This window comes from Atractosteus spatula, chromosome 4 (genome assembly GCF_055471065.1).
Source record: "Atractosteus spatula isolate fAtrSpa1 chromosome 4, fAtrSpa1.hap1, whole genome shotgun sequence".
Taxonomy (NCBI): Eukaryota; Metazoa; Chordata; class Actinopteri; order Semionotiformes; family Lepisosteidae; genus Atractosteus; species Atractosteus spatula.
The window spans coordinates 43942586-43968890 of NC_142709.1; the positions used below are offsets into that span (position 1 = coordinate 43942586).

The 26305-nt window shown below is 35.8% G+C and overlaps 1 protein-coding gene across 1 annotated transcript; it reads left to right on the forward strand.

Annotated features, from left to right (window-relative positions):
- The first annotated feature begins 2845 nt into the window (after nucleotides 1-2845).
- Nucleotides 2846-23495, forward strand: LOC148836355 (uncharacterized). Its single transcript, XM_088914140.1, has 8 exons — nucleotides 2846-2888; nucleotides 3035-3388; nucleotides 3637-3831; nucleotides 3963-4082; nucleotides 20561-20896; nucleotides 21158-21508; nucleotides 22910-22980; nucleotides 23364-23495. The coding sequence occupies exons 1-8, from the start codon at nucleotides 2846-2848 to the stop codon at nucleotides 23493-23495; spliced, it is 1602 nt and encodes a 533-aa protein (XP_088770266.1).
- Nucleotides 23496-26305: the final 2810 nt, after the last annotated feature.

The following is a 26305-nucleotide window of genomic DNA, read 5'->3' on the forward strand; positions in this document are numbered from 1 at the left end:
GCTGCACAAAGGTAGTAGCCGGTTTGTTTCCCATTAAAGAATAAGAAGCTCTGCTTCTTTTGTAATTCATTCGAGTTTATTCTTACAATGTTTTAACATTTATATAATTGATGCTTATTCAATTAATTCAACTTCATGCTGACAAGTTATGTCACAGAATTTAGTAAGAAATACTATGATGTATTGAAGATATTTTCACTTAATGAAGCAAACACACAGATAGACATCTCATTAAGTTTGCTGAATACATAGCCCTGGTCAGTTTATTAAAGGACACAGAATACCATCATGGTCCCATTCTAAATGATTTTGCTAACTGGTGCAACAAGTTCTTTGTAAAGTTAAATGTTTCAAAAACAAAGGAACTGGTTATTGATTTTAGGAAAAATACCACACTCCCTCAATCCACTATAATTGATGGTCAGCCTGTTGAAATTGTCGATGACTATGAGTACTTGGGACTGGTCATTGACAAAAACCTAAAATGGGAAAAATGTTGTGATACTATCTATAAAAAGGCCAACAGAGACTCTTCTTTCTTAGGAAACTCAGCTACTTTAAGATCAATAAAACTATTCATACACTTTTCTACAAATCATTCATTGAAAATGTCTTAACATTCTGCTTCATTTGTTGGTTTGGCAACATAAGTACCGATAATTGTAATAGGCTGGGTAAATAAGTGAATATAAGTGGCAAAATAATCGAGAATAATCAAATCAACTTAAGTATCCTTTACAAACAGAGGGTGACTATGAAAGCCAAATTCATTATGGAGTGTGTGTCTCACCCCCTCTATTGTGAATTCACACTTCTATCATCTGGGAGACACCTCTGTGCCCCCAGGTGTAAAACCAACATACTCAGGAAATCTTTCGTTCCCAATTCAATTACACTCTTAAACAATGCAAAGTAACTACCCTATCTCTTGTTTCTTATCTCTTGTAACACCAATGTATTCTCTTCCCTTTTGGTGATGTTTATTTGTCAATGTGTTGTGTTTGACCGTGCCATAACACAAATTTACTCTTGGGGACAATAAAGCTTGAATTAAATTGAATTGATCCAAATACATTCCAGTTCCTCAGAAATGACTGTATCTTTTGTGTGCTGCTTGTTTGAGTGGTAAATTATTCTACTGCAATTGGTATTCCTAACACAGCATAATTCAGTTTCTTTGTCATCTTCATTTACAGCACCTCAGGAAAATACTTTTTTTTTAACCTGAACCATCAGAAACCCCTAAAAAACTTTCAAAATAATGATCTGCCAAAACACCACACTATTTTTGTGGTTCAAGATCTCCTGAAATATTAGGTCAGCAACGTGAGCTTGGTTTTTTCAAGACATCTTGAAAATCTATTGTTTCCATGCTGAACAGTGACAATATAACTGACTAATAAAGTGCAGAGGTAAAATAAGATAGGTACAATGAGGGTCTGGATTCTCCAGAAGGATTATACATAGCAGCAGTTCTATACAAGGTTGTCAGAGTACGCATCATTTTTATGTGGCTTCTATAAGCTGCACTGACATCAGTAAAAACACAGAATGTCTAACATTTAACAGTAGCTGCAGAGTCTCCCAATATAATTAACATTATGCCAATGTGAAAATATTTTTTTTCATCCACTCTCACCACCTAGTCTGCAGGGATTCTAGTGTACTGTTCAATTATGTGGTGGGACAAGCAGTGGACAGGAAGCAACTAGACAGGAAGTAGCTAGCCAGCTTCCTGTGAAAGAACAAGAAGATCTGCTTCTTTTGTAATTAATTTGAGTGTATTTTGCCGGTGTTTTATGTTAATGTAATTCATGCCGATTAAATGCACAATAAATCAATGTGCACCAGCTGCACATTATGCAAACCTACCTGCACAGGCACCACAGGACCAATGTCATGAAAAATGGTTGATGGCCTAGAAACACGAACATTTTGAGGGAAACATGTAAAAACTGTAGGAATATTGTCCTAACTGTTGTGTCTTGATTCAACAACAAAGATGAGAAAACAAGATGTGACAAACAGCAACAAATAATAAGGATACTAGATAATAAATACTGCATTTAAAATACAGCACTTTATTTAAAATAACTTATTTTGTAAAAAAATCCTTTTACAAATCTTTAAGACTTTGATGTTCATCAATTTGCTGTTTTTTGTGATATATTTTATGGTTGTTTAATAATATACCTTTTATAAAAAATCAATAACTACATATACATTTACCCTATATAAACAGGATGCATACCAAAGATTAGGCACAGTTACATTAAGTTCCCTAACATAATTGAAATATTACAGTAAGATAACAGGACAATACTGATTATTTATATCTTAATGAAATATATTAATTAATAAACAGCTTTCTAAATGCGCTTTCAGTGGTCTGGGGATTGACGTCAGTGATACATTTTTTTTTCACATTTGGCACTATGAAGACAGAAAAAGCTGCCCCTCTTTGTATAATATACAAAGTGTGAAAAGCTGTTTCCTGTGTGTTAAAAAAATAATTTGATTTTTTAAAAGCTTAGAAATGCAATATTGAAAAAAATGCAATTAAATCTTTTTAGTTCTTTTTAAAATAAATTATGTGTTATGTGGAACATGGAACATAGAACATAGATTTAAGGTTTTGCTAAAATGCAGAACAAAAAGCGTTTGAAAAAACCACCAAGGCATTAGGTAAAGGTCAGGTTAAGAAGGGGCATTTCACAGCAGCCAGTTAGATTTCAGGTTCTTACATAACTTGTGGACAACAGCCACTCTCAAAACTGAAACCTGTCACTCTTTTCCTTACTGCTCAAGGGTCACAAATCGCCACAAAGTTAAAGGGGGAGACAGAATGATCCCTTTTCTCCTGCTGGGTGTCTTTTACCTCACAGCAGGTAATCCTTACAGTTCACATGTGGGATTCTCCCACTGCAGTAAACTTATTACAATTATTCTTACTGGGAACTAAAAATGCTGTTTTTGCTGGTCATTGAAATAAGTTTGTCTTCTTTTAATTGTAATGTTGCTGTGTATTTTTCAGGTATATTTCCTCAGGTTGTGGTTGTCCAGCCCCATCTCTCAGTGACAACACAGAGCGGAGATCTTGTCACCCTGGAGTGTACTATTGTCACTACCCGTCTCATAAACTGGATTTGGTTCAAACAGTTTGTGGGTCAGCCTCCTAGATACATAGCGACTGCCTATGGGAATACAGATAGAGTCACTTTTTATAATGAATTTGAAAACAATCCCCGTTTTACAGTAAGGAAAGAAAGCAGTCGCTTCACTTTGAGTATTTCCCAGGTGAGGCCCTCAGACATGGCCACATATTACTGTGGAGCTGTGACCTACAGTGACGTGCTTTTTGGGAATGGAACTGCACTTCTATTGACAGGTATTATATTATCACACAATCCTGCATAATTATACAGCATTTAATGAAGAGAAAAGGTACATTGTGAAGAGAGAAAATGCAAGTAGCATAAATTGTCACAGTTCTAAACAATGCTTGAACTGATTATGCATTGTAATATATAGGAAGCTTTATTAGCATTATTATTTGCATAACATTTTGATATTTGGGAAAAAATAGCTTCAGTAGTAAATAATGAAAAAAACAATGCATGTTGTTCTGTGCTTCAGACGGTGAGTCCAGGAGTAGTGTGTGTGAGGCAGTGTGTGTGTCTCAGCACACAGGACAGCAGCTGTGTATGCACTGTGTGACACACAGGGAGATGGTCTCCCGGAATCCCATCATATCTGCTGGAGCTCCCTGCCACACTGCAGGAACTGGCAGAAGCCTGGGCTCCACTAATACAACACAAACAGACATGACAGGTGAGGAAACTGACTTTAGTAAGGCAACAATGTGATAGCTTTAAAAGGATTGTATTCATCTTTCTGTCTATCTGTATTTCTGTATTTCATGTCCATAAGTACTTATGTGTATAGTGTCTCTGGTGTTGCAGGCTGCGTGCAGTGTGATCAACAGATGAAACTTTTCTTCTGGCTGTCTTGGGCACGAACTGGAGGGCTTTGCATTACAACAGTGGTGCTACTTCTGGTCTTACTAAGATGCAGAGAAAGAGGTACAGTAGTTATAATACTTTGACTGCATAATCTGAAGGAAACACCCTAGAAATGCCTCTTCTTGATCGCAACCTTTCTTATGTAGTCAGTATGTATAACAGCATTCCTTATTTTCCAAAGATCAGTTAAATGCAAAAACAAATTTAAGAAAAACAGAATTTGAAATGTATTTAATGTTTCAGCTTGCTTTTGAAAATCAAGATTGAATGAATCATTGCTCAGCTCTGCATTGCTCAAATCACTGGAAATTACTCATGTCACCTTTACACAATTAGGAACAAAAGCAACAGAAGTTATTGTTCAAGTAAAGCAAAGCTTTACACAAAGCTTGACTTATTACCACAGAGAACAATGTAACTGACTGGCATTCATAGAGAGAGAATGTATCCATCTTCAGTAACTGTTTTATTCTTAGCAGATCCCAGCTTTACCTGGCAGATGCAGGGCAAAAGGTGGATATACAATATAAATACTACTTCAAACCATAATAGGGCATTCATAAAGAAATTTAAGTTACCAGAGAAAAAATATACTGTAAATTAGAGGAAAAATCCAAACACCCAATTTCAAACAGGATCCTTAAGCTGACAGAACTTATTAATTAAGTCTTATATAACAGGTTTAGAAAACAAATACTTATGTATATTTACTAATTTATTTTTTTGATATTATTTATTGATGGCTAGAGCAGATGGTTAGAGCATAGGAGTATGATTTTTTACATTAGCATACATTTTTATACACTGAATTAAAGTGTCAGAGCAACAGGTTTTTGCATACTGTACTTGTTATCAGGTGGAATTGTTACAGAATAAACCTCAAAATGAAAGAAAGGAATTCCTGAAGTTTAATAAACACTGTGGTTTAAAGGTACAGATGCAGCCATTCAAAATGCGTGGGCGATACCGCATTATTTTCCGGTGCGCTGTACGCAGTCTACCGCAAGTTACCGGTAAATACCGCTAGTTACCATAAATTCTCCTATAATACCGCAATTAAAATAATACAGATGCAGCCATTCAAAATGCGTGAGGTATTTCGCGGCATACCCCGGTGGGCGTGTCACAGTATCACGCGGTATGACGCAGTTAACGTGGTGTCACGTGGTTAACTATCCGGCGTCGCCTTGTAAAACCGCCAGGGGGAGCTTAACCTCTCATGTACAGCATTTGAGCCTTTAATTTTGAACTGTGTATTACAGCATGTTAATCATCAGTCATTAAAATGTTGGTATATTTTATGAAAGCAAGATTGCTCAGTTGGACAAAAGTACACAGCCTACCTTTATCATAAATATTTATGCATCAAAGCCTTTACTGAAGATATTACTAATAGTATTAATAATGGATGACTTTAGACAAGCTGTATACTCAAAGTATAATTTCTTTAGCACATTTGTACAAGCACTTGGAATCTGTCCAAGCCATACTTTGTCAGGCATTTTGTTTTACTTCAACGGGCATAAAAACTTCCTTGCTTTTAACAGGGCGTTTCATAATTTCTAACTACGAAAATGATTTAAAATGCGACACTTATCATTCAACTAGAGCTTAAAATATCACAAGGATCCTCAAGAGCACAGCAAAGAGTGTATTAAAAGACACTTGTATTTATCAACGCTTTCTTTTCCGTATACCAGATTTTATGGAACCACTTCAGAGGGGTGTCAGCCAGTCAGATTCCAGGATTCGGCACTTTAAAGGAAAAATACACACCGGTATTCCATTTCTCCCTAACGATTTTAAGCATCGAAGTATTTAACTAGCATGTGAAATAGCGTGTGAAAAAGTGGTAGTTTTAAGCTTTTCTGCTAATATAATATGGAATCGATATTGATTTAAATCGTGTTCTGATTTAAATCGCAAACGCGTGTTTAATTATATGTGTTTTTTAATCATAATCAGGCTAATGCAACATAAATTGATACAGTATCTTTGTCTTCTAAGCATCTTAATAAACTTTCAGCATAGCTTTCTACCCGTCAAGATTTATATTTCTTGGGATTTTGGGATCAAACGTGGAAGGATTAGATTATAATCGTTTTTATTTGTCAAATACGTGATTGTATTTCTGAATGTTATGTGACACCTACAGTAGTTCACTGCTTTAAATACATCGAATTAAGAAAGTTATGTGTAGCACTTTAGATCTTTTTTCTGAACCAGGGAAAATCTGATCATGTTTCTCTATAACAATAATAAAAAAAACTTTATTTTACATATCGCCTTTAAAAGTGGCATCTCAAAGCAATACAGTAGATCGAAAAACAGTTAAAAGGGACCAGATTAAATACCAGACAATCGCAAACGCATTTTCAATAAAATTATTTTATTCATTCAGCAGTTTGTGAGAGGAACATCCAGCAGGGAGAGACACACACACCGGTTTTCATTGACAAAATTGTTTTTTTTCAATTCCTTTTGTCTAACAGGAATGTTTTGTTTGTGGACAAACTGTTAGACAAGAGGAAAAGACCGCCTCCTCCTACGAAGCATTAATCGCGTATCTAAGGAAAATTGCAGTATACCTTTGTTCATGCACATCATTATACAGTACAGTATCTCAATTTGTATTTCGATAAAAAAAATCGTTTGCCCAGCCACTACTGTTGTTATTGTTTTTATCCTGTAAAGCGTTTTCTTTTTCTGCGTTTTCCATTTCCTTTTTCTGATCACTCGCTTTCTGGATACACATCTCACCTGTCCTGTTCTTTGTTTTCCTGGTTTGCTGATTATGCCTGCTGCGGTCCACTCCTACCCTCACACCTAAAGAATACTATTTTAAATTTCTTGGCGCAGTTCATTAACCCTTGTATGTGCTGTCCGCGCCCAAAATGCAATTAAAAAAAAGTAAAAAACCGCGCTCAAAATGCAATTTAGAGCTTAATAAGATACACTCCACAGGCAAAATTAAAGACAAAATTAAAGACGATTAAAATCTGTAATCTTTCCACTTGTACTGTGAGTCATCGGACAGTTTCTGCTTTGTGTAAGGATGGTGAGAAAGCTGTGTTCAATGTATTTAAGGGACTCAGAAGTAAAAGAAGATGCTTCATATTGCTTGACTAATTTTAAAAACCAAGTTATAAATGCAGACGCTCCCTCGGTGCCGCGCCGGGTGTAAATATCAAAGTATACATTCCCAACAAGAATTGTACCCATCTGTCATGCAAATAAAACACCTTGAATTGAATTGAGGGAGAGATGGGGGTAGTGGGACAGAGATACTGTAGACAGACTCAAGGCAAATAAGATACTTATGGGTACGCAGACATTCACGACAGCAACATACGAAACGTTTGCACGTACTGTATAGTTAAGTTATTACTTGGTTTTCAAAGTGCAACGAAATACAATATTGTTGTTGCTGCTGTTCTGGTTGTTTTTATCCCGTAAAGCGTTTTGAGAAGCCACCTTTAAAGGCGATATATACTGTAAAACCACTGATTCTTATGGAATGTGTTCCGCGGGAGATTCAAATTTTTATTTATTTATTTTTTAATCGCGTATCTTAGGAAATCTCAGTATAACTTTGTTCATGAACAGTGGCATGTTACATTATCATTCGTTTTTTTAACAAGGCTCGCCAGCTAATGTGAATCGAAACCTGTCTTGCTAGCTTTTAAAGTCGTGCATGTGTAAACTGTACTAGAGGGCATGCAAGTTACTCTGCCCCTTTCAGCGGCAGGGAGTCCCTCTGCTGCAACACACAGCAGACAGAACGGGAGACTATTGCCTTTCATATCTGACACCAGTGAAGTAAAAGGGGTGTCTAAAGGGGTGATTTTAGACCACATTTTAGTTACTTTATTTTGTTTACTTTTAACATTTCTGTAATTTACAGTAGATGTCACAATAGAAGCCCGAAGCCTATTATACTCAGTCTAGCCTTGGATCCTCTGAGTCCCTTGACTCAGTTATTGCATATTAATTTCTTGAGATACGCGATTCCATATTATATTCCCTTTTAATCAAATTCTAAAAGTATGCTTGTTGACTCCGGTATCGCGTTACTTAAAGACTTCGATGCTTAAAATGTTTAGGGAGAAATGGAATACTGGTGTGTATGTTTTCTTTAAAGTACCGAGACCAGCCATATACTGAACGTTTAAGTTCCAAAATTAATATCGTTTATGGACTTCACACGCGTTGCAGTATGCTCCTATTCTTTTTATGCTCAGGCACTAAAATCTCCCTTCTGCTTTGTGTAAGGATGGTATCAAGAGCAATCTTAAGTGGTGAGAAAGCTGTGTTCAATGTATTTAAGGGACTCAAAAGTAAAAGAAGATGCTTCATATTGCTTGACTAATTTTAAAAACCAAGTTATAAATGCAGACGCTCCCTCGGTGCGCTGCTCTGGTGCGCCGGCTGTTACAGAGTGCCTGTCTGCCGTAAGCGTTACAATATACATACCCAACACTGCTTGTACCCATCTGTCATGCAAATAAAACACCTTGAATTGAATTGAATTGAGGGGAGAGGGGGGGAATACTAAAGCCAATACTGGCTCAATACCCTCAATGGGCTTTGACGTGCTAATGCGTTGGTTTAACAGTCCGGGTGTGGCAGGCTTCCAATGTCAACTCGACTCGATTGGAAGACAATGAACGTATTTTAGCCCTAAATGAATTAATAGCAAACATGGTTTACATAAAATACATTTTTCCAAGAAAGTTTATAATAATACGATCTATAGTTGAAATCTGAGCCTACTTTAAAAATAAAGGAAAAGCATTTTCAGAGAGTAATCATGCTGTGTTTATGTAGAAAAAGCGATTAGGTTTACGAGCAATCTAATTACCTATTCGCTTAAAACGCTATTAAAAATTTACTCTGTTGCACACACACACACAATAGAAGCAGGCACCGCTGTCAGAAGGGAAGATATGTTCAAAATATCGCAAATATCGATCATGTTGCGATATTTTGAAATATAAAAGTCAATTGATTGTCCATAATATCGCTATTCTATTTTTTCGAAGAAATGTTTGTTAAAAGAAAAGACCAGCACCAGCTGGATTCGAAAACACAACCTGTCAGCTGGTAGTCACGTCTACAAGACAGCTCACATGAACAGGCAGGCGAAACAGCCCTACACAGCCCTGTCGCAGCACACGAATACCATTATTAAATTCTTTAGATACGCGATTCCATATTATATTCCCTTTTAATCAAATTCTAAAAGTATGCTTGTTGACTCCGGTATCGCGTTAGTTAAAGACTTCGAAGCTTAAAATGTTTAGGGAGAAATGGAATACTGGTGTGTATTTTTTTCTTTAAAGTACCAAGACCAGCTATACACTGTATGTTTATGTTCCAAAATTAATATCGTTTATGACCTTCACACGCGTTACAGTATGCTCCTATTCTTTTTATGCTCAGCTACTAAGATTTCCCTTCAGTGGTAAAATTCAATACCTACAACGGGCACAGCAAAGACGTTTACTGTCTTTCTACGACAGACCAACGGACCACGAGTGCCCCTGTCGGTCAACCAATCACGTACTGCGGTGCCCCGCGTCATCTTGCGTCATACTGAGCGACGTCACCTGCGGTACGTGTCTGTAACGCGCACTTTGAATGGCTGCATCTGTAGTATCCGGAATTTCCGCAAGGTGGAGCTAATTAAGCTCAACCTCTCATGTTTGAGCTGTCGCCATCAAAGTCTTTAACGAAGATATTACTAATAATATTAATAATGAATGACCTTGGACAAGCTGTAAGTGTAAACTCAAAGTATTGCCCTGGTCCACATTCTTTTTTTCATTGACCGTCTTTGTAAAAGTAACACCACAGCATTTCGCAATCACGCATTTGTTTCCAATCATGCAAAGTACAGTAATTATTGAGAATCTATTCACCATGCCTTTCACATGCTCATAAAAGAGATTGATTTAGGAACATAAACATATTACCATATGCAAACTGTACTGTATACAGTATGTATATGTATATTTAATGTCTTAACTGTGCCCATTTAAGTATTGAATATTTATATGGAATTTTACCACTGAAGGGAAATCTTAGTGCCTGAGCATAAAAAGAATAGGAGCATACTGCAACGCGTGTGAAGGCCATAAACGATATTAATTTTGGAACTTAAACATACAGTATATGGCTGGTCTCGGTACTTTAAAGAAAACATACGCACCAGTATTCCATTTCTCCCTAAACATTTTAAGCATCGAAGTCTTTAACTAACATGATACCGGAGTCAACAAGCATACTTTTAGAATTTGATTAAAAGGGAATATAATATGGAATCGCGTATCTAAAGAAATTAATAACGATATAATTATATTCATGTTGCAAAAAAACTGCAACGGACATAAAAACTCCCTTGCTTTTAACAGAGCGTTCCATAATTTCTAACTACGAAAATTATTTAAACTGCGACACTTATCATTCAACCAGAGCTCGAAATATCACAAGGATCCTCTAGAGCACAGCAAAGACTGTATTAAAAGAATTGCGTATCTAAAGAAATTAATAAGATATAATTATATTTGTGTACTGCGACAGGGCTGTGTAGGGCTGTTTCACCTCTCTCTTCATGTGACTCTATTCAAAAGCCATTTAGCAAAGAGGGGATGAGAAGAGTGACAAACTAGTATACAGTACAGTACTTTAGATCTTTTTTTTCTGAACCGGGGAAAATCTGATCATGTTTCTCTATAACAATAATAAAAAACATTATTTTACATATCACCTTTATGTGATATCACCTTAAGGACAGCACATACAAGGGTTAATTGCACATTGGACCGCACAAAGAAATTTAAAATAGTCTTCTTTAGGTGTGAGGGTAGGAGTGGATCGCAGCAGGCATAATCGGCAAATTAGGAAAACAAAGAACAGGACAGGCGAGACGTTTATCCAGAGAGCGAGTGATCAGAAAAAGGAACAGCTGTTACGCCCAGGTTTTACGCTCTCTCTCTGCTGAATGAATAAAAGCATTTTATTAAAAACGCGTTTGCGTTTGTCTGGGTATTTACTTTGTAATCTGTGGTTTACATCTACTGTATTGTTTTGAGATGCCACTTTTAAAGGTGATATGTAAAATAAAGTTTTTTATTATTGTTATAGAGAAACATGATCAGATTTTCCCTGGTTCAGAAAAAAGACGATTAAAATCTGTAATCTTTCCACATGTATGTCATCGGAAAATACAAGAAGTTTCTGCTTTGTGCTAAGATATTAACGAGTACAGTACTTACTAGTTAAGAAAGCTAGGCTCCTCAATGAAATCGCTTTAACATGCTAATGCATTGGTGTAACAGTCTGGGCGTGGCAAGCTTCTAATCGACTCGATTGGAAGACAATGAACATATTCTAGCGCTAAATGAATTAATAGCAAACATGGTTTATATAAAAGACATTTTTCCAAGAAAGTTTATAATAATACGATCTATAGTTGAAATCTGAGCCTAAATAAAAAGAAAAAGCATTTTCAGAGAGCAATCACGCTGTGTTTATGTAGAAAAAGCGATTAGGTTTATGAGCAATCTAATTATTCGTTTAAAACGCTATATAAAATAAAGTTTATTATTAATTTGCTGGACAGAGCGGTGAACATTATTATGGATAAGACAAAGATAATGATCCTGATCAGTTTAGAAATCTGTGTACGCTGTAAGGTTTTTACTTCTTAAACTTTTAAAATACACGTTTCGAATAGAAAGAAATCATCTTCCTGGTACAGTATGTATAGCAAACCAGCACGTCTTTTTTCTCCAATCAGAGGGGTTAGACGCTCGGTTAAAAGCAAAGGAGATTCGTCTGTTATAATGGACATAAAAGAAGAGTTCACTGGCATTATATCCTAGAAGACACAGATCGGCGCCAGACCAGGAGAATGCCTACAGCGTAAAAGAAAATGCCTGATGAACTAGGGATTGGACAGTTTCCAAGTGCTTGTACAATCGATGGAAATGTTCAAATAAATGTGCAAAAGAAATAAACAAAATAATCATTTATTTCTTTATCATATTGGCTAGCTAATGTCCTCTCTTTGCTAGTTAGTGGCTGTGTTTCTGCGTTGGGTAGCAACGGGTGACTGTTCTCAGGTGGAAGATGTAAACAGCTTAATTTTCGTGTTAAATAATTTTTAAAATTAAAATTCATTCCATACAGCAATCGCATATTTGGGCACCGTTTCATAAAACTTTCATGCTTAAAATGTTTAGGGAGAAATGGAAGACTGATAATGGAATAGAATGGAATGAATGATAAGTGTCGCAGTTTAAATAATTTTCGTAGTTAGAAATTATGAAACGCTCTGTTAAAAGCAAGGGAGTTTTTATGTCCGTTGCAGTAAAAGAAAATGCCTGACAAGCAGGGCTTGGACAGATTCCAAGTGCATTTTTGCAATTTACGTTGCATTGTCCATTGTGCTGCTGTAATACAGTTTAAAATAAGTCTAAACTGTATCAGCTTTATTTATGGGTTGCAATTTAGAAAAAGTCAAAAACTGCACTCAAAATGCAATTTAGAGCTTTCTGGCAAGAGGAGACACCCAAATTAATAATGTAACATGCCACTGTTTGTGCATGAACAAAGATATCAATTTATGTTGCATTTGTCTGATTGTGAATCAAAAAAACACATATATTTAAACCCACGTTTGCGATTTAAATCAAAACGCGATTTAAATCAATATAAATGTTTATATTGTAACGCCTAGGTGACTATTCATTGTTATTAAAATGACTTAAATTCAATCATGTTGTGATATTTAGAAATATAAATTTGTTTGGTGCGAGTGAGGTTTTATTTAATCTCTGACCAAGGGAAACGTTTCATTTTTTCAAAGAAATGTTTGTTAAAAAAAGAAGTCATGGTTCCACAGTGGGATTTGATCACAGACCCTGTGACATGGGAGTCAGGAACCTAACCCACAGCTCCACCAGCAAGGTCACATGCAGAGTGCTGAAAAAGCACTACAGAAACATTATCAACAGACAATGTACAGCGTGTACTATTCTTGTGTTGCGGCACATGAATATAATTATATCGTTATTAATTTCTTTAGATACGCGATTCCATATTATATTCCCTTTTAATCAAATTCTAAAAGTATGCTTGTTGACTCCGGTATCACGTTAGTTAAAGACTTCGATGCTTAAAATGTTTAGGGAGAAATGGAATACTGGTGTGTATGTTTTCTTTAAAGTACCGAGACCAGCCATATACTGTATGTTTAAGTTCCAAAATTAATATCGTTTATGGCCTTCACACGCGTTACAGTATGCTCCTATTCTTTTTATGCTCAGGCACTAAGATTTCCCTTCAGTGGTAAAATTCCATATAAATATTCAATACTACAACGGGCACAGTAAAGACGTTTATTGTAAATCTTTCTAAGACAGACCAACAGACCACGAGTGCCCCTGTCGGTCAACCAATCACGGACCGCGGTACCGCGTGTCATCGTGCGTCACAATGCGCGACACCATAGCCAATTACCTCCAGTACGTGTCTGTACCGCTCACTTTGAATGGCTGCTTCTGTATATAGATCATTCAATAAGAGTTTTAAGAAGGATCAGCAGCCATTTTCACATCTTCAGAATCCGAGTTTCAAAAATAATGTACTGCCTGCATGATTTTTCCATTCATAATTTTTAAAATCTGCATTTCCTTTTGTTAGCAGAGCTGATGTACTCATGATAACGGCCTGAATAACATGGTGAAGAAAGAGAAATCACAACCTTCTCTCAAAAACATACCTTGACTCTTCCTACTGTTTTTAAAAGAACTTCTATTGTAAAATATTGTATTATTTCTCTACTAATATACCTCTCATTATTTATTACAGGATATATCACATTACATTATCAAGGAATTAATAATTTATTCTCTTTCATGTGCATCATTGTTATATATTCAAAGCTTGTAGAAAGAAGATGTTTTTCAATATCCAGGATATTACACTCTTTAATACAATACAAAGCAACTAGATTACTAAAAAAACTAAATTTAGAATTTATTCCGACTCAAACACAGGAGATTACAAAGGGGTTGTCACAAATGCATAAAATGCATTTTCTGAATCGATCCAATGAACAGCAGCAGGAGTGACAATGAAATAAGGATCTGCAGGCAAAAAACTAAAATTAAGAGAAGAACAATGTAGGTTTCACAATAAGAAGCACTAAATGGTGTTGGGTATCTGGAACAAACTGGCCAGCCAGAGCTGTTTTACCATTGGCTTTCAAGAAGCAGCTGGATCTTCAGATTAAGGCACTATCTACAAAAGGAACCTGGCCCTCTCATGGTTGTTTGCTAAAATATAATGGGAGAATGAAATAAGACTGGGTAATGTACCAATATATCACAATATAACTCAAAGAGAGCATTGTGATATACAGTACTCCAAGGGGGACCCACTGAATGAACAAAAAAGTGCTTCTAATGAAATAAAGACTTCTTTTCTCATTGTCTGTCTCAGTAGACATGTATATTACAATGTAATTACTGCAATGCCTTACCAACATGTATTATATATTCAATAAGTCGTATGCATGTCATATTAATAAAAATATTTTATGTCCAAAAAGGAGCCATGGCCATTTTTACAGTGTTGTTTTTTTTTACAGTAGACCAAGGCCTACAATGGGTTTTGTTTGTTAAGGTGGTCAATCAAACAACTTATTTAGAACCACTTTATTTAGAAGCATATGAATGACACAGAGTGAATGTAGTACCTGTAAAAATGTTACAGCTTTGTGTTACAATCATAGTTTGTGAGAAGGTGGTCTTCTGTTAAGACTTTTCTTGTTTATCTCCTGACTATTTAATTTAGTTTAATTCTGGTGATAAATGCAAATGCTAGTATAAACATTTCACACAACATTAAAAATAATAATTTCTGAATTATATGTTTATCAAATTATAAAATATTATAAAATAATAATTTGGATAGTAGTAAGTTTTTTATAATTTTCAATAAAAGAGTTTATAGCAATTCAAAATGACTCATAACTTGCTTATTATATATCACTATTTTAGATATTTGATCTTACTATACAGGTAACCTTGTTTTAAGGGGTTACTGAGAATTTATATGATCTAAGCAAGTATTACGTTTAATTTTAGTCATCATAAGCCGGACTTTATGAACAATATAGAACTAAAGGAGGGAAGGGGATCATTAAAATTGAGATGGAAAACCTCAAAGTTAAAACACGTTTCTGAAATATTGGTGGAGCAGTAAGAGGAGCTTTTCCCTTTGGACACACATTTTGTAAACAAAAGCCCTGGTATGCTGACAAGAGACAGTAGTGGGTCTTGTTAAGCTGTTAAAAGATGTTAAACTAAGGTCCTGACTGCTTGGGCATTACACTGCATCACCTGGCTAAATTCTGCTCTGGACCTGCAACAATTTATCTTCATTTAAACTAAATATAGGGTTAAAGAGAAGCTAAATATGATATCTAAAATATATCATAATGGGTGGCATGGTGGACCAGGCATTAGTATTGTTATCTTGCAATGCTGGGGTCCTAGGTTCAAGTCTGGACCTGTGATGCCAGCTGATGTGAGTCTTTGTTTGTATATGTCTGTAGAGGTTTTGTGAATTTACTGGGACAATTTATGAATTGTAGCAGCAATCACGAGGTGGTCCGTTATGGATTTTAGCAAATCAATTGATCAGCGATGCACACACACGGATTCAATAAACAAGATACATTTATTAATACATAAATTGTGCATAAAACATATAACAGTCTGCCTGGATACAGGTGGCAGATCTTACTGTGAGGGTTATCAAAGTGCAAGGTATATAATCACAAAGAGATGCAAAACTCAAAGAGATACAAAGAATATGCTTCAGTATACAGCTATGCTATCGTTAATCAGTCTACATTAGCTACTCAAAAGTAAATACATTACTCATATGAATTGAATTGATATCAACTTGTGTTGTGGTAACAATAGAATTCTCGAGATGCAATGTAAAACATTGGGTTAATTTATCCAGATATGGATTTGTATTTCCCGGCACAGACACCAAAAAGCAGCTAGCGGCCGCGTCCAATCATTGCGGCATTCAATAGGCATCGTCCTGGCGTCCTTTGGCTCCTGGACAACCAGTCGGAGTGCAGCTCAGAGTCGGACGAATTAGGAGAAGAGATTTCTTCTGTGGCTAAACGCCGACAGTGTCTCTTTCAGGGACCTACTAGTAGTCTGGCTGACTAGTAGAAAGTCTCTATGCACAGAGGGTGACTGCGGGTCTGTGCAAGTCACTTTTTAGGGGGAAGAAACTCAGTTTGCTTCCGGTGTAGCGCTGCTGCTGAATAAAAACTTATTAAGGTTGTCGACAAGAGTCCAAACGTAAACTCTAGTGATCAAGGGAAGCTTCCATGTTGACGCTGGCTAGCGATTTATGTAGGGCATTCCCCAGGCTGACACTTTGCAGAAAAAAGGTTCCAGTCCCTGTACAGACAACACCGGCCGTCACCTGATTGTCTCTGAGGGTGTGAAAATTGGCCGGAGAAGCAAAGTTTCTGAGGTGTGCAGTGTCTTTTAAACCAGGACCAAGACAGATGGTGACTGTTCGAAAGTTTAGTAGGCATTTCAGACCCACGTGGGGTTTCCACTCCCTACAGGTTCCTGATTGATTCGTCGAGGTGAGAGATGAGTCACAATGACCTCTGACATCTAGGACTGCAATCCAGATGTTCCCAAGAATCTCACAGACGGATAGGCGCCAGGAATGGCCATTGATCATGATAGCCATCATGGCTGGGCACATCCCCATTTGGGAGCTGCTCCTTATCTTAGAGAAAACACCCTAAATCAGAACTGTATGAATAGCTTCTCTGTGGCTGAAGCACAGAGATGAGAAAGAGAGATGGGGCCTCATTTAGGAAAGCACGGCAACACTTAATTCTGTCTTATTAATAAGCATTGCCGCTACAGGTGTATCTACCCTGTGATGTCCAGAGTGTATTGTGCCTTGCAATTGTTGCTTACTGGGGTAGGCTCCAGCTCCCCCATGACCCTGAATTGGATGAAGTGGAAGAGTTATTTTATTTTTCAGAATGATTCAACAGTAAATGAGACTGTAATTTGCGTTTCTGACATTTCTCTTAAATGGTTCCACTCTTACCTTACTGATTGCTGACACTTTGTCTCTCTTGGGGGTTTCAGTTCTGAAGTTGGGTTCCTTTACGTCTAGTGTCCCTCAGGGTTCGATACTGCACCCCTACTATTTACCATTTATATGCTCCCACTTGGTCATTAGTAAAGATCACATGGTCTGGTTTTCTATGCTGATAATAGTCAAATCTACATCCATACTAAACCTGACACTGAGGTGACTGTCTCTGCACTCTCTTGATTGCATCACCAACGAAAAAAAGAGTGACTATGTAAAGCCGATGCAGTAACCCTATCTGTGGATGGTACTGTAGTTGAATTTCAATCTAAATTGAAGAATTTGGGGGTGATATTTGATCCATGCTTAATGTTTGACCCACATATGGAAAACTGAACAAACTTCAGTATGTTCAGAATTTGGCAGGCAGATCAGATCAGGTTGTGTGAAAGGAATCACATTACTCCAGTCCTGGAGTCCCTGCACTGGGTTCCTATCAGGTTTCCTGTCAAATTCAAAATCAAATTCTCATGCTCACCTCATCCTCATGTAAGTCTCTACACCTCAGTACTGTTGTACAACTCACATGTTGTCTTCCTACTCCCCACCTTGCAACCTTCATTTTAACTCTAGTGTCATGTTTAACCCCCAACATCATTTACATTTTATAGCTGACAGGAATTCTATCCCCAAGGATATCAGAGTCATGTTCCCTGAGCACTTTAAAAGCCAGATCTACTTCATGAATGCTTTTATTTAATTGTTGTCTGTATCTTCTCCTTGCATCTTCAGCTGCATATTTCCTATCTCTGTTATTTTTTCTTACTATAAAGTGCTTTGAGAAGCTACTTTTAAAGGCACCATATTATATAAATTATTATTATCATTTACTCATGTAAATCAGTAATCTGAGCAGCAATTAACTTCACAATAACAGTAACTGTTTATTGTTTCACATTGATTTTTAGGAATTCTGCACCACCATTCATTATATAACTGCTTCATTTCAAAGACAGTGGAAGTTTTCTTTGCACGAGCAGCTTGTTTCAGTTCCTGCCATAATACTTCATCCACCCATCCATTTTCTGGGAGATACCTGTCTTGCATAGGGCAAGCACACAGACACAAACACAGACATGCACACACTCATAAAACCCATGTAAACAAGGAAAGAACATACTAAATATATACTATAATAAATATATATACTAAAATGTCAATATAATGCCAATAACATTAGCTATTTTAGTTTTTCAAAGACATTTTTATTTGTTAAAAGGAAACTGATGGCAACAGCTGATTTTGAACACTCAACCTCAAGTGTATAAGTCAGTTGCTTAAGCAATCATGCCATGGGACAAGCACATCTCAAGCACATCTCAGCCTTCACTATGTCATTTTTAAGCCATTTTTTTTTACCACGTTTGAATTGAATAAATACAGCTTTTCAGTATGGATTACACTTTTCTGAAATGTATTTAAAAAAACTTGTATCTTCTTTAAAACACAATAGGCCAGAAAATGTGCTTGGCGCAGACCACGACTTGTGAGAATGTTCACAGCCTCCACAGAAAACTACAGTATCAGTGAGCTAATTCTCTTTTTTTAAACCTCAGTTTTTTCACTGATGCATACAGTGTACGTATACAGTACTACTGTTGGTGTTGCAGTACATGAATATAATTATATTGTTATTAATTTCTTTAGATACATGATTCCATATTATATTCCCTATTAATCAAATTCTAAAAGTATGCTTGTTTACTCCGGTATCGAGCGTATTTGCAGAAAGCTTAAAACTACCACTTTTTATACACATGTTATTTCACGTTAGTTAAAGACTTTGATGCTTAAAACGTTTAGGGAGAAATGGAATACTGGTGTGTATTCTTTCTTTAAAGTAACGAGACCAGCCATATACAGTTTACATACTGTAATACTGTATGTTTATGATCCAAAATTAATATTGTATATGGCCTTCACACGTTATGCTCCTATTCTTTTTAGTCTCAGCTACTAAAATTTCCCTTCAGTAGTAAAATTCCTGCGGTACGTGTTTGTGCCGTGCACTTTGAATGGCTGCATCTGTAATACCTTTGAACTGCTTTTTGAACATGGTAGGCCTATCTCACCCAGGAAGGAATTTCAACTAAATGACAAAAACAAACTCTTGTAAAAACTACAAAAGGACAAGGAGTGAGAAACTTCAAAAGCCATCAGCATACCAAACATTATAGAATCTAATGATGTGTTGCTCTTCCTGTGGTATACTGTATTTGTGTTACTTACACTTACTGTCAGACACATTTGACTTATCACTTTCTCTATTATAGGAACTCCTGCAGTACATTATCTAAAATATCTAAAACAAAATCAAATCTTTATACCTATTTTAATTTAAATTATATGTACATTATCGTTAAACTTGTAACCCACCTTAGACAAAAGGTCTAACACATTAAATGAAAAAAAATCTGTGCCTTTTTGTGATGGGTTTAGTGTCTGCTTTGACATACCTGAAGGTATTATATAACACATACAAAAATATCTGTGGGGATGTTTCCACTTACCCCTACACATTTAAGTAATTGACCATATACATCCCAGCACAGATGACGTGTGTGCTATCCTCCCAAGCAGTTACCAGAGAAGTGTGTGTGTCAGGTGCTCTGCAATCCCATACTGCCAGTCAGCAGAGTGTAAGAACAACCAAAAACAGAGGAACCACTGTGATGGACAGACTGTGCACAACTTCTGCTTTTCTCAAAAGTTTGTAAGTCTGGTGTTTTATAACAGAGAAAAGTTATTTAGTGTCAAATAGTAACAAATATTTTTTAAACTTTATTTTTTTGCATAAAGATTTTTAGATGTTGTGATTTTATTTCAATTAATTTGAATTATTAGAGTTGTTTTGTTTCTCTGGGACAAAACTATAAAACTATAAAACTACAAAACTACAAAACTATAAAATTTAAAATAACAAAATTATACTTTTATTAAAAAATAATGTGTTTAAAACAAGATTTTGTTTTTAAACTTTACAATTGGAAATTTGTTTGACAAATAAAGAAACGGGCATTGCACAATGAAAATATTATTGAACACAGGAATTGACTTTGTTTATTTTGGTTATGATGAATTATAGGCACCTTTATGACCAAATATTATTCATTAATTTACCATGAATTAAAGAGACATATAAAAAATATGTATAAACACATGAAGTACATTTACCATATGCTTTAAGGTCTTAAGAATATTATTCTTCTGTTTATGGTTGCACAGTAGGTGAATTATAATTTTTCTGTTATGTTGAGTTCTATGTGTGAGCCACAAAAAAATATTTTATGTTTTAAAAGTTGTCTCTCTGATGGCAGACATCTCCCAGCCTCCTCTCAAATATTCAGTGCGACTAGGAGACTCTGTCACAATGGAGTGCTATTTTCCACAAGATAAGATGGCTCGCTGGATTTGTTTCAAGCAGTCCTTTGGACAGGCTCCTCAGAACATAGTACATTCCTATTCCAATTCTGAAGGGACTGTGTTTCATGAAGAATTTAAAGATAAGCCCCGTTTTACAGCACAGAAGAGTAAGACCAGCTTCAATCTAACACTTTCAAACATTGAACCAGGAGATATTGCAGTATATTATTGTGGAGTCATCTACGTAAACTTAATCCAGTTTGGGAATGGAACCTTTCTGATACTTACAGGTAAAAAAAATGGTTTAACTTCTTCCTTTATGTTCGGTGACATGTTTCAGATATGAATGTGTTTTATGCATACAGGACTGAATGGCAGAACGTTTATATTTTCATGTTCATGTATATTAATCTGATAGAATATAATAACACTGTATAATACAGGAGTGAATCCATTATATGTTATTTGTTCGGTATTTATATTTGAAAAATGTTTAGTAAACTTTCCGTTGATAATACAAATGGATAAATGTTAATAAATGTTTATTTTAGGATCAGAATCAGTGAGCAGGAATGTTGTGCAGCAGCCTGTGTCTGTCCCAGTCAAGCCAAGAGATGAAGTGACTATTCAGTGTACAGTACACACTGAGACCTGTGAAGGAGAGCCCAATGTTTATTGGTTAAGGATTGGTTCAGAAGAATCCCTCCCAGGAGTAATTTACACTTATGGAAACAGGAGTGATCAGTGTGAGGGGAGCTCTAAAGCTAAGCTTCCAGCACAGAGCTGTGTCTATAACCTCCCCAAGAGAAACCTCAGCCCCTCTGATGCTGGGATTTACTTTTGTGCTGTGGTCACATGCTGGGAGATAGTGTTTGGGAATGGGACAGTTCTGGAGATAACAGGTAGCTTGTTATTACTCTTATATACTAATATTCATATTTATTATTAAAACTCTCATTATATAAATGATAGTAATAGAAACTGGATCATTAAACTAACTGTATTAAAATGTTTAGATTCAGAAATACTCTCTTTTTTTTAATTGTGTATGTAATGTGTATTACTAAAATAAGAGTGTCTGAATTTAATGTTGAGTAAATCAGAAAAGGGACGTGATCCTTATGGAAAAAACACTGAAAACATCAGTTTCTATCCTGATGAAATTACAAAACAGGAAACGTCTTTCCACAAATATATAAAGTAGCTTGGTAAAAATACAATAAAGAAAGCAATTGTTATCATCAAATTCAGCTAATAAATCAGTAAAAAAATGAAATAATAAAAAAACTTATGAAGATATTGTACCAAATCAGTTTTATTGCCTGTTCAAGGATATTTGAAGAACAAAAGAAAGAAAATTGTCTCTTTTAATTAAATAATATGACATATTGCACTGTTTATGAGGAAAGGAACAAATGTTTCTATTCAGATTTCAGTTTACAAGTGAGACAGTTTACTGAAGACAAAATATCCAGTCTACACTGACCTGCTATTGTTATTAATATTTATTATATTGGTCAAGACTTCAATACATTTTGCAGTTCTCTATCTTCAATATTTTTTCTTCTCTATCATTTAACACTCTCTTTCTCTTTCATAATTCACTGGCTTTTTAACAACAGGAGTTGGTCGTGAAGTCACACTTAACTATTTCACCCTAGTTTTGTTGACAACAAACATTGTGTCAGTGGTTTTAATCACATTCCTAGCCTATAGCCTGATGAAGAAGCACAAAACAGGTCAGTTTTGAATTTACCTACACATGATGAATAAAATCTGTAATCAAAATAAAGTCTGATAAATCATTTTGTTAGTAACTTTTGATCTTTTGCTTTAAGTGTATGCCATTTTTTTAGTACTTAGAGGTTTAAATTAAATGTTCTACTACAAGGTATTTTGGTTTCTTAACATACAGTATTTATAGATATATATATATCTAGAGTTTTTACTGTTTCAACACCCAATTTGAAATTTCCAAATATTTTTAGACTTGTCTAAGAGAATGAGACATCCAGTCCTGCTCCTACAACATGCCTGCATGCACAGCCAATTTGTCATTTGTGAGCTCCACAGTCCCTAAATGCAAATGTACTGGAAGAATACAAGGATCTTTACTGGCATCACTGCAAGTCATATGCCAAGTCACGAGACTCATTAGTGTTGGAAAGCAATGTGCAGATGAATCACAAATAATTCAGCATTAAAAATAATATTTTACATTAGGAAATTGACACTTACTGTATATAATTCGTTTTGCTGTTGTTACTGTGCACAGAGGCTAATTTTTCTCATTCTGTTTTCAGCTTTCTCCAAAGTTACACATCTTGGTGCATTTTTCCATCAGCACACAAGAGAAAGCTCAAATTACAAACAGGTACAACAGCAACCTCTAAAAATAATAATTAAATTACTCAATTTCTAACATACAGTAAGAGGTTTGAAGTACATGTGTTAATTCATACAGAATAGTTTTTTTATTGAATTATTGAATCATTATTAATCATTTGAAACCCTTCACATGTGACTAAACCATAAATGAGCTGAAAATGTTTCCCTTTCTTTTTTTCTTCCACTTGGACAACACTTCATTAAACATACAGTAGGTTTGCATTATTTTTTGTTTGTATTTGAAACAACAACAACAAAAGAATATAGAACATTAGTAGACTAAATGTGTAAATTAAGTGCAGCTAAATTACATAAAGTTAGGCATTATCTGATTTACAGTATGTGTAACCCCTTTTTCTCTTTTTTTAGAACCTGGACACAGAAGTGCTGAATTACACTGCCTTGAGTTTTACTGAGAGTGATGCTAGGCCTGGGAGGAAGAGGACTGAGATGGACAGACAGGCTGTGTATTCCCAGGTCCAGTACAAGCAATGTAATTGAGTGTTCTGGAGGTTGTGCCTGTCTCCAGGGAGGAAAGAGCCATTTCAAGATGAATTAATTACTGCCATGTTCTCCTCCACTGGAGCACTGCAAAGGAAGCTAGCCTTACCATGGTAACTGATGATGGCTCTACTCACCTGTCAGTCAGCCGGTTCCCATGGTACACAAACAGACTGAAAGCCTGTTCCACCTGTATGCCATTTACTACTACATTCTTCTCAAGTGGATCGGCCCATTTAAAATCTGTTTTGGCTTTGCCCGGGGCTCTGTTATATAGTTTTTCTTGGAGCTTCAGTTGAGTTCTCAAGCTTTTTATAACCTCCCTTGTGTTACACTCTCTGGATTCCTAGCTTCGCTTTGTCTCAACCTTGCCTTTGGATTTTCCCTGTGCTTGCTCTAGTCTTTCACACTAATGGATCTTTATAGCTTGTCTCAACCATGCCTTTGGATTCTACCTGTGCTCCACAACAGTGTCTACTTAGATTTAATCCTTGCCTTGCTAGAGCACATCTCTGGATTGTGTTTGCCCATTTCCCTCAGCTGCTCTTATGTTAACCTCATGACTCCAGACTGCTGCATTACTCCATTATGAGCAGTAATATTACAATAACCTGATTGTTTCAAAAATATAATCTGATCAAATAGCTTAATCTACCATGATGTGGGGGTACAGTATACACAGGGCCGTATTCCCAAAAGCACTTACAGCAAAAAATCACTACAGTTATTTCCTCTTGAATGAACCTTTATTTGAGCTATTTTCACTTGAGAGTTCTTTATCTTAGAGAGTTCTGTATGTGTATGTAAAGATAAAATACATAAAGAATATATATGTGCTGAATAAATATTGAAAGTCCCAGAAGGAGAGTGAATATGTCTAGTCTTTACATGAACTCCCATTTACAAATTTCAAAAAAAGCATTTGTGTGTCTTAAAATATTTATTGGTAGTGTGGCAAGCTTGTCTCCAAATGCTAAGGAATTGGAATTTGATTAAAAATGCAATTGAGGTTATTTAGTACTCATCTCACTAAAAAAACATCAATCAACAAAATATCTAGTTAGACTCTCTAAAGTTTCACTATTCACATTCTATTCAAACTAAATTTCTCTCCAAGTTGTATTAACCATAAGTCATCTGTTAAATGGATAGTTATATATACAAATCTCCATGGTGGTACTATAAAAGATTCTAATTATTCTAAAGAAATTAATTATTTTAAATTCTTGTATCTTTCAGCTGAGCTGAGATGATATCAAATAAATAAATAATTTTGTCTTTTACACAAGGGTGTCTACTTCCTTACTAATAGCAATGCAATTTCTTTGACTTCAACTGAAAACTTATTCTGTATGCCACAAATGGACTGCAGAAAGATGTTATTTTCATAATTCTTTCTGAAATCTCCAGTAAAGCAGAGCATGTGGAAAAGGAGGGAAATTAAGGGGGAAACCTTCAACATGATGACTGTTGAAAGCTTGTTTGACTTTTTATACAATTCTGAGTAAAAAGGAAGAAATAGCCACGTGTTTTCAAGGGTTTTAGAATTTCTTTAGAATAACATGTGTGACTTTAAATCAAACCTTTATCTATTTTATAACTTATTTTAGGAAAACATCATTGCTTAAATTATAAAGAAATCTGGTAGTAGATTCTTTCACATTCTGAATCCAGTGGTTCTTCTATGGTTGACTCTGATCAAATAAAGAGCATAAAAATATTAAACAAGCATGAAAACTTGATTTTACTGTGCACTGTGAAGAAACTATTTCACACAGAACAAAAGAACACACAGAATGAAAGAAAAAGTGAAACTGTTACAAAATGTGTTAAACCAAAAATAGGTACCAGACAGTGTTACCATATCTGGAAGAAAGCACTCATTTACACTTCAATGAAATCAGTGATTTTAGCAGCCAGCAAATGTTTTTCTCAATATCCTGTGTGGTGGAGTTTGTATCCTTGACTGGGTGTAATGTATGCCATTGTTTTTCCTGTGATGTTTCTTTCTCTTCTGAAGCAACCAGTACATAATGGTTTAAATACAAGCCATGAGAGATAACCAACTGGTACTAGGTATGGGCTGACAGTCATCAAGCCAGAAAATAATATAAACAACCAAAGTGGTTCAGGTGGGTACAGTAGCTGCATCAGCATGCGCAGTCTGCAAAGGAACAAGTAATAGGTTTATTCCATGCTGAAAAGAGAAGAGAGAAAACACAACGTTTCAGCTGTGGAGCCTTCTTCAGGTGTCAGAAAGACAGGGCAGACAGCAAAGATCAAATAGCACAGAAGAACAAAAGCTGGGAGAGGGGAGAAAGAGGGCCTTTCTGCTATGGGAGTTGAGAAACCCTTCTTTGAGAACAGAGACAGAGAGATAAGTGTGATCATGGTCGTCTGAGGTTAAATGAGAAACTATGGGCTTGGAAAAATAGTTTTTAATTTCACCATAGTTTCTATTTTTAACCTCAGACAGCCATGATCACACTGATCTCTCTGTCTCTTTTCTCAAAGAAGGGTATCTCAACTGCCATGGCAGAAAGGCAACAGAAACTAAACTCATCCAGCCCTTTTAATACATAGTTCTGCCATTTTAGGGGATCAAATGTAATTGGACAATTGGCTGTTCAGTTGTTTCTTGGCCAGCTGTGTGTTATTGCATTATTAGTTCATGCACAAAAGAGCTAACAAAAGGTCTACAGTTGATTCTAGATGTGGCTTTTGCATCTGGAGTCTTATGCTGTTGTCTCTCAACATAAAGACCAAAGAAACCTTAATGCCATAAAGCGGGCCATCATGAGGCTGAAAAA

Excerpts from the sequence above, each read along its gene's own strand:
- LOC148836355 (XM_088914140.1), top strand. The coding sequence starts at position 2,846 with ATGATCCCTTTTCTCCTGCTGGGTGTCTTTTACCTCACAGCAG. Across the intron at positions 2,889-3,034 it reads TGTCTTTTACCTCACAGCAG|GTATATTTCCTCAGGTTGTG; the intron begins GTAATCCTTACA and ends TGTATTTTTCAG. Across the intron at positions 21,509-22,909 it reads GACAGTTCTGGAGATAACAG|CTTTCTCCAAAGTTACACAT; the intron begins GTAGCTTGTTAT and ends TTCTGTTTTCAG.